The sequence below is a fragment of the Poecilia reticulata genome, linkage group LG7, assembly GCF_000633615.1.
Source record: "Poecilia reticulata strain Guanapo linkage group LG7, Guppy_female_1.0+MT, whole genome shotgun sequence".
Classification (NCBI taxonomy): domain Eukaryota; kingdom Metazoa; phylum Chordata; class Actinopteri; order Cyprinodontiformes; family Poeciliidae; genus Poecilia; species Poecilia reticulata.
The window spans coordinates 25,351,653-25,361,855 of NC_024337.1; the positions used below are offsets into that span (position 1 = coordinate 25,351,653).

At 39.4% G+C, this 10,203-nt stretch overlaps 1 protein-coding gene across 1 annotated transcript in view; it reads right to left on the reverse strand.

Annotated features, from left to right (window-relative positions):
* bgnb (biglycan b) overlaps nt 1-10,203 on the reverse strand; it is a 16,303-nt gene that overhangs the window by 5,336 nt on the left and 764 nt on the right. The window contains exon 2 of the mRNA XM_008413822.2: nt 4,368-4,632. Coding sequence (XP_008412044.1) covers nt 4,368-4,617 — 250 coding nt within the window. The 5' untranslated portion in view covers nt 4,618-4,632. The remainder of the gene's footprint in view (nt 1-4,367; nt 4,633-10,203) is intronic.

Here is a 10,203-nt window from a genome sequence, read left to right on the forward strand (position 1 = left end):
TATATATATATAGTCTACAGTCTAACACGTAGTCAGTCACGCCAGAGAGCTACAGATATTTTCAGCCTGTGATTGGAGAGTGGTTTCTCTCCACAGTTGCCACATGCCAATCAACTACTAACACATCACCAAATATAGTTTCTTATTACTTTTGCCTTGAATTGTGACTATTTAACTATCCCTAACTGAAATAAATTCATGGCGTTGTACTCCAGTAGCTCTTGTAGCATCTCCACCAATAGGCTGTCTGTTTTTCAGGTTGGAGCTTGCCATCAGATGCACCTGGGCCCTGCTCTTCATTGTGCCTCATCTGCTTATTGGGGAGGTCAAGCTAGTTGCTGCTGATGGTTGAGGTCCACAGTAAAATGTGTGGTTTCTCAGAATTCACTGACGATTGCGTGTGTTTCTGTGGTGTCTTGGCTCATGACGCTCATGTCGCTACCAGATAAGGTGGGGCTCGACTCAGCTTGGCTCTCCTTTCCACGCAGACAGAAAAGATGGTCAAACATGGCGGAAATACTCACTGAAACACAGATGTTCTCCAAAAAAAAATTTTAAAAATCCAAAGCTTAATTCAAGTTTCTGATCTAGCAGAAAAGCTTTTCTTCAATATTTGTCACTACACAATTAACTGGAGACTCAAGAATGTGAAAACGCTCTTTATTCTTCGACGTTTAAAAAAATAAAATGGAATTTGGAAAGTAATAAAGATGACATTCCAGGGTCCTACTAATGAGCTACTGCTATCTCTTCTTTTTGATGCGCCAACCATTTTCGTTTTGTGTACATTTTCCTTCCATGATTTAGTGGATGGCAAAAAAAACAAAACAGGCAAGTTGGCACACCTCTAAATGTTTAAAACTTGTGAGGTTGACTGCCCTGTGTCACTTTATGTTGATGGACTATCAGCCCGTCTAATGTGTATTTAGCCTGGTCAACAGAATGAAGCTGGAAGAGAATCCAAGTGATTAAAGCTGAGTGCTTGCTAAAATTGGGTTCATTCAAGTGCATGTTTTTGCCATTTAAAACATCTCAAACTTAAGGCTGTAGCAATTTAAGAGAATGCATTATTAATATTTTTTATAGTATCAATTTCTTTCATTTTTAACTTATTGTAATTGTTGACACCATGCTGCTCCCCTCGACCCCCACTCCCAGTGTCCTCAGTATGACTCTGAAAGCAGACCCCATTGTAACGCAAAAGTGATGAATAACTCCCACTAATATTCTGGGTTTGAACATTTTTAAATGACTATAGTTAAATCATAATGTTGTGAGTTGAACTTGATTCCACGTAGCTTCTTCAAGGTCCTCATAACTGTCATCACCCTGACTACTCGCTATTGCAGGTATGATACTGAACGCTCATAATCACATTGGGCAACCCGAATTTAAAAAAATAATAATAAATTAAAAAAAAAACTAATACACCTGCTTTATTCCTGAAAAAAAAAGACTCATTGCACAGCGTAACCAGTAATCATAGAGACGAGCCACAGAGCCACGTGGACACATGTATCAGATGTGGTCAGAGGACGTGTAAGCACATCTCAACCCTGTTGAAACCTCATCTGGACCAGACCATGATGCAACTAGACCGACTGGTGAGAGTGAGCCAGCTGTCCCGATGGGACTCAACCAGCCACCAACCACATCTGACCCACAAGACTATGCCCAAAGTTGTCCAACTACAGTTAACTTTAGATATATGGCTTAGGCTGTACTGTGCCACACCCTGAATGACACCACACAGGAACAAACCCTCAGCAGCTTCCTCTGGTAATTACCACACCCACTCAAAGCTAGGAGACCTGCTGCAGTGGCTCCTTCCAGGAAATTATTCCAGTTTATTTTTGCCACTGGTGAATCTACAAAAAAGTAATGCAGTGCAGTCGCAAAAATATTTAATATTCTTTTGAATTTTTTTTTAAATTATTATTACTATTATTTTATGTTTGATTATGGTATTAAAATGCATATTTCAGATTCATTCATGTGCTGTTTAAAATGAAGGATGATAGATTTCACTCTTGCTTATGTTAATTATTACAAAAAATAATTCAATAACCAACCTTGTTTAAGCCAACATCGACAACACACTGTAATTTAAACTTTAGAAGTAAACATTATATGAACTTTCAAAAGTCAGACTGAAGTGTCAATCAATAGTAATTTAGATAATGGTTCCACATTACCAGCAGAACTAAACCATTCATGAACAAGAATCTACCTAACCTTTCAAAATAAACAATCTTCAAAAATGTCATAGAGATTGCTCAAAAAATATGATTTTGTTGGATCTTCAAATAAAGCTCAGACTTTAAGGGTAAGATAAAAGACTTCCTATTTCATGGATTATTTTACAAATAAAGTTGGCTAATTATTCCTTTTGGTGTAAAAGACAAATGCCAGTCAATGGTTATACCCAAATTTATTCAAAGCCCTGGTAGATTTAGAGTTAGTTATTTTCATTCAAATAAGAAGTTTGTTTCCTGGGCAAAAACAGAGACATCTCTCAAAAGACCATAAAACAATGTAATGAAATATCAATTTATATTAAAAAATGTTTTCATTTCTCAACAGTCTATAAAAAAGAAAAATCTTCACTGGCATCCAAATGCTTTTTTATAAATGCTGGCAATCTTTTGCATGTTTCTACTGGATTTTACCAATTTATGTTTGGTGATGAGCTACAATTCTCTAAGTTCAACTTCCCATCCCTCCAAAATATCTATATTATTTAAAAGTCAGAAGTAATGTCAGTCAAATTAAAAGATTAAACTTAAAAGCCAAACTTTGCCAGTGGTCTGATTCATTTTGGGCTTAACTGTTAGCTCTGTTAAATGCATCAATATTTTGAAGGCAATGACTGAATCAGATGGCAGGAACCAGTAACACTTCTTTTGCAACTTTTCTTGTTTATGAATTACTGTTTTAAACCAGTGACTTCCATAATGAAGACACTGTGAACCATAAAAGAAAAGACCTGATATTTTTCTTTCGATAGCCAAGTCCAAATTTACTTCCAACTTGTTTTTGTGTTGATGGTGTGTCTACTAACTTACTTCCATCAAGGAGTAAAAAAAAATAAATAAAAAAAAATCTCGCATCTGAATAAAATGTCTTGCAACTGTCTGTTCAACATTAACATACAGCTCATTTCACTCAGCTTTCTGCACGTAACCATCCAAATTTATTTTGCATGCCCGCATCACAAAAAAAAACAACTCACCAAGACCGTAATCAAGTGAATCCTTTAAACTTCAAAACCCCACACCGCAACTCTTCACCCATATCAGCCACAAATCCCAAAGCTTAAACACAAACTGACAACCCTTTCACCCGCTAAACCCCCCAGTCCCTCACCAACACAAATCTCAACATCATGTTGAGATGCAGGCTGAGAGGAGACAGACGCCACCACCAAAATACATCTGTTCTAAATAAGCACTTGACATCTCGGAAATTATACGCTTCCACATTTACCCGCTGCAGAAAAGACTCAGGACAGTAAATATACAGAGCTTTTAAAATGATGATTCAACAAAACCATCCCATCTAAAGACGGATTTCTTATTGGAGCTTAATGGCAAGAATATCACGGAGACAAGTTTTTATTTATGGGATAGGACGGCTAGAGGACTTTAACTGCTCCCACAAAGGGAGAACTGTTTGCACTTTGAATATCCACAGGATGCTGAAATATAAACAGAATCCCAAAAAGACTGATGCGCATAATAACGCTTTTTTGATGCAATTGAGTGTAATTTATTTGCATAAAAGTAGTATATACTGAGATTTCATCTTGTTTGATCAAACAGTATTACCAGAAAGGAAATCACAACAGTATAAGATCCTTCATTTAGATCTGGGAAGCCTTCTCATGCTGAACTTTTCATCATTTTGTATCCTGCCCTTCATCTTTAAATCTGTGTTCCCTCCATCTTGGATTTAATCAAATAATTAGCATGTGGTCTGATGCACAAAACAAAACAAAAACCCTTCTCCAAAGTCAGTGAGGAAATGACTGTTTTTAGTGAAAAAATAATTCATTTTTCTCCACCACCCCTGATGTTGTTGATCCAGCCTTTTTTTTATTATTAAATTTTTTTCTCTTTACTGTCATCTCCCACTGAGCATCTACATAAAAAAAACTGGAACACATAATCCCTAAAGGAAATGTTTTTCCCAGTAAAAACATAACAGCATAACGAGGAGGGAGAAACTGCCTCTTTTTGACCCAATTTATGAGTTTGTAAAACTGGATTACTGTGTGCTCCTCAGCCATTAAAGTAGTGCCTTCATGTGTCTTTCGGGCTTCTTGTTCTGTTTGCCCACTGAGTGTCTTCACATGTACTCTCACTAACCGAGGTCCGAGCACTGGACGACCCGAAGCTGGCAGTGGCATCCGAACGGACACGTGGGAACGTCGGGAGTGAGGATCTCCTCCGTGGCTGAGCCTTCGTCCTGATCCCTCATCATCGACATCATCCCACCGTTCTCCAGACTGTCCAGGGCAAAGTCCCAAAAGCCCCTCTGTTCAAAGGGCAAAGCGGAGGAGCTAGAGAGCAGCTGGGCTGCGCACAGCAATAACAAAAGGGAGCAATGTGGCAACATCTTAGAAGAAGACACCTGGGAAAACATGGAGAAATGGGAGAGCAGTGTGAGTTTTACTGAATCTGAATGCAGCCACACGGAATGCCTTTTATTCTCACAACTTTGATTGTGTCCCATGAAGACCCATTCATTAAACTGGAATAGCACTAATTTTTAGGAATTGTATTACTAAATGAAACACATTATCCAGATGAATTACACACAGATGGATGTTTGAAAACCTTCATTTCTGCTAATTATTACGATTATTTCCCACTTACAGCTAATGAAGACATACACTTTTAATCTGACAAACTGACCTCATCTGAAGGCATATTCTAAGTCTCTTTTATATATATTTCTGTAAAACAACAAATGTTCTGTAACCTTTGCATTACTTTGCATGCAATGGAGGTATTTCATCATTAGACTTTAAAACCAGTGATGAAAAAGCTTAATCATGCTTGGAAAACCTTTGGTAAAAAAAAAAAAAAAAACTGTTAAAATGGATTGAAAATGAAGCAAAGTGATGCATATTTTCTATCATGATGCATAGTTTTGGAAAAGATTAAATTAACTGCTGCGAATGATCTCAAACAACTTTTTTTTCTTGACCTCCTTCTGCAGGTGCAGAGGACTGTAAACTTATTGGAAATATACAGGTGATACATTCAATGTAACATACAGACAGTGCCTCATTTCCAACGCTGTGACCCTCCCAACTGGGAAATCCTGTCACTGACGTGGAGTCAATGAAGTGGTCAAAGCATATTATGAAATGGTCTACTTATCCTTAATTACAAGGGCCCTACTGTTTACACCACACCTCACAGGCAGACTCGGGCTGGAGGCTAAAGAGGAGAAATGCACTCATTCCCCCTGTCCCACTTGCCAGAAAATGACCCAGCGAGGGAAAATGTCTCCTACCACACCAAATTTTCACTATCCGTCTGCTGCCCTCCAATGTTCCCGGCAAAGTGAGTCGCTTGCTCACTGTCCAATCAGATAGCAAAGAATGTATTACCTAAAATGATGGAAAGGTTTATTCCTTTAAATCGGGCTTTGCAACAAAGCAGGCCATTCACTCGCGAGGAAGTGTCTGGATATTGTGAAACACAGTCTCCATGATGTCAGAGTTGTGTGCACACACATACACATGCACACACACACACTTGCTACACACTAAACAAGGTCCCCAGGACTTTTAACATGTTTGTGTCTGTTTGTTTGCTTTCTTGGCCTTTCCTGCAGCGACTTGACAAACCAATAGGTGAACTCAACCTGTAAATGCAGACAAAAAAAATATATTTCATGGATGAACCAGTATTTTTACTTGGTCAATTGATTTAGACAGCAGGAACTGTGAGCCTTGGGGCTAATCCAATTAAGTAAAACTGGCTCCCACACGAGACACATGGATGACCTGAAAGCCTGTAATCGCCAACTTGTCGTGCAGGTTCCTCCTCTGACCTTGTCTGTTGTTTCTTGTGTGTAGGCTGGAAGGTCTTGTTGTTAAAATGTAGGGCACAAACAGTACGCTTGTTGAGGAATCTTACTGTGATGTAACATGATATCTAAGTCAAGCTACAGGAGTGTAAGATGGAGGTTATCTTATTGTCAGAGTCAAAAGTCATGGATGACAACGAAGAATGATGTAGGAGGAATTTGGATCATTTACTTCCAGATGTCTAAATGTGCCTTTTTATTGTTGTAACGGTTTATTGTGTCTCATTTTACTACAAATACATCTAAATGTTTAGTATCCCATTATAAACATGCTTAAGCTCAATTCCCCCATATGTTTTATCCAAACACGTTTATCCATTTACCGTACGTCTGATTGTAGTTTAAATCCGTTCGTGCAATTCTCTCTGCGCCTGAAGGGGTTTTAACTCTATTCAAAGAAATATGCGCTACTATTTGGGAGAATTCAAGGCAATGAAACAAAGAGCCCGTGCATGATGTGAACCTGGGCTGAAAGCATGAATAAATGGCTCACTGCAGACTGGTCTTTGTAATAAAAATAGCTGCCAAATTATACCATTTTGTAGAAAAGAAAGAAAACACCACTGGCCTTGGCTTAACCAGAAGAATGCAGCCAAGAGGACAAGGGGAGAGCATATAGAGTCAACATCGCATAATCACATGCGACATACAAAGACGCACAAAAGAGCTAGGTTGTGCACCAGGCTTATTTATAGACTGACAATTTTAGCCGTTTATTCTTTGCATCGTGACTGCAACTTCGAATTGTAAATCTCGAAATGGGACACCGGCGGTCCAACTCGTGGGGCAGTTTTTGTCTCGCTTTGCGGGGCAACAGTAGCAGACAAAGAGCTGCAGAAGGTCTGGGTGTGATTGAGGGAAACAGGCAGATGTGAGCCAGTACAGTCTCTCATCAGCACTTCTGACGTATAGAGCTGCTATAAACACAACATGACGATAAGACTAAACTACATCCCACAATCAAGCTGCCCTAATAACCACTTTTATCTGGCTCTGCTGTTTGTGCACATAAATTCCTCATCTCTCCCTTCAGTTAAGCTGCAAGCTGTCAAACATCCGGCACTGATGAAAACAAACCAAAGGCAGAGATTTTAATTGTTGTTGCTTCAGCTTTCCTTCCACCCAACGGCCGCGAATGGTTTAATGGATGGATGCATGCATAGGCGGCTATTTCTGCCTTGCTATAATGTGTGGGGCTGTTAAGAGTGTGTATGTGAGTTCAGAGGGATGGGCGTAGGGTTAGACGGGAGAATGAAAAATGACACACAAAAAAAAAAATAGAGTTGGGTAACGAGAGACACAAACAGAAAGTGGGAGTTATATGTCAACAGTCTTATTGCTGCTCTACATGGCCAAAGACAAAAGTTAGCGCTGCATAATACTGTCTGTTCTTTCCTGGAAATTGAAAGTTACTTTCTGAAGCATTCAAGCACTTTCCAAGTACTTGAAGGTTACTTTCCAGAATGCACAAGGTACTATACTGGAAATTAGTGGATGGGAAGTATTTGTACTTCAGCATACATTTTAATATTGTCTCCTTCTAATAAATCTTATTTCCTTTAAGTATCCAGTATCTTCCAGGAAAAGTACCAAAAATACATAGCACTGCTGGACACCTACTGGCTAAGTAAGACCCACTTCGTAATATAGCCTAGAACCCAGGAATTTATAATGTCCAAGAAAGTAACAAGTAAGCTCCAGGAAAGTTCCAGTAAAATGACTGGTTAACTCAAGAAAGGGACCTTGAAGTTGCAAAACAGTACCTCATGAGTTTCAAAACTGTAATCATAAATTTCCATGAACACCAAAGGAGAGTACTCAGTAATTCCCTAAAGAAAACCTGGAGAGCACATAGTACGATCCAGAAATGACCTTGAACGTTTTGGAAACATGTCAGGTAAAAGTAAGCTCCTAGAAAATTCAGGAATATACTCTTTCTAAATTCTAGAACATACATGTTAGCTGTACGTACATTTGCCTGAAAAGTACATAATACACCCTGTAACATGTAAATCTATCTGGAATTACATAGGCATGCACTGAAGCTGACAAGATTCTGCTGTCTTATATTGATATGAAGCTTTCCAAATCAACAATGAATCGGATAATGGAAGGTGCATCTTTTCTCCTCCTGACTGAAACTCCTTGATGCAGACCCGGCAGCCAAGAGAAACCGGAAACTTTTGGTTTTTCTGTACACAGTAGCTAAAACATAATTCTGCAGTTAAGTCGTCTAAGTTTCTTTAGCAAGCTTACTCATTTAAACTTCAGGAAGGGTAACAACATTTAAGTAAGTTTGAGATTTTTTTAAAACCATCAATTCTATAGAAAGTGTTGTCTCCGTGGTCTGGACAGGTCCTAACTACTCATTGGCGCTGCTAGAAATCCCCAAGGGTGGACATGCCTCAATCCTCCACAATTCTGGTCAACACGTACAACACTCCTTTATTTCATCTTTCCTCACAGTAAATGCTGTTTTTACAGACAAGTTAAGGTGAGCCAGAGGGGGGCCGGGGAGACTTGCCAAGTGCCAGCTGGCACCTAATAGCTGCTGTATTGGCAGCTGCCACGTCAACACTGAGTGCTGATTAAAATCATATGGTTGCTTAAGGTGATCTTAGTGCTGACTGAGCATGAAATATTAGACACGTATTGGTACACCAATGCAAGGACTTAATCGGTGTTTTCATTTAGGGCAGTGTTGCCGTTCTGAACTTGATTCAAGCTGCAATAAACTCTGGACATATAAAACGCAAATAGCTAAATGTACACAAGCGCTTTGCATGTGGTAAACCGACGACTTTATGGAATATACATAAACACGTGTGATTCACAAATAATCTGTGGAAAACAATCTGGCTACTTGACTCGACTTCCTTCACTTCATTGTGCCAAGCGCTCCTCTGTGCAATCCCTAATTCTTGTCCTCCTCTGACATGAAGGCAGTTACTGCTAGGCGGGTCCGGTAAGCACACTCGGGTGGAGTTAACGCCACCAGCGGCTGTAATTTGGTGAGTTCTGTGCCTAAAAAAAGGAACAGCTTGGCAGCTACTCTTGTGCCGCCAAGCTTCGATGTGGTGGCAAGTTGTCCGGCATTGCAGAGATGAGGCCCAAGTAAAGCTGAGCGGAGAAAAAGAGTAACACAGATACATGAAAGGAAGGCCAAATTTCTCAGCAGCAGAGAGATTTGGTGAGACCTGAAGGTTCGCACCTGTGGGCAGATGGTTTTTGCTCTAAGAGTACAGATTTTCTGAGGTAAGAATAATAAAGCAGAGAGGCCCTCTAAAAGAATTGAAATAAAAAGCCACTGCTTGGATGCAGCGATTTTAAAATTCAGCCTTCAAAAGAACGAAGGAGAGAACATAGAGAGAATATGACACAATTAAAACAGAGACATGGACATACAGGGAGTTAGAGAGCACACAGACTGGCAGGTACACAGTGGTCAACCCACAGACTGGCTAATAGGCAGGCAGGGAGGAAGGTCAGGAAATACACACATCACACCATCAATTTCCACTGTCTGACCAATTTTCAGGAAGTCTGACGTGGTGCTGTTAGGGCCCGTACAGTCTAAGTATTTAGTTTCATGAATACAGGTTTTGTCAACAATAAAAAAAAAAAAATTAAAAAAAGACTAAGTACTTCATCTACGAGCTGTTTTTTCCAATTGGTGTTTGGTTTACTGTAACACACCACAATAAAGCAACAACTAACTATGAGTCCAGGACCGGGTTGTGAAATGAGCTGCATGTTGTACCTTCGAAATATCTTGAATTTGAGGCTTATTGAAAAGTAAAGGTGTATTGATTGAGGGATAAACGTTAGAAAGTGCAATGCAACTTAATTATCACATCCCTCGAGCTGAGTGGAGATTATTTGCGCCATCTAGTGTGCGTGTCGAGAAATGCATAACCAAACTGTAACAGGTTGAGTGGAATAGTTTTGTTTTTCTTATGCAGATATTATTTTCTATCCTCTTCTTTTCTTTTCCCTTTTGTTCTGTTTTCTTTTCTTTTATCCTATTCTCTTTTTCTCTCTTTTCTTTTCTTATCTTTTCCTTCCCAACAACAGTTCCGAGTTCACCACATGTTTACACGT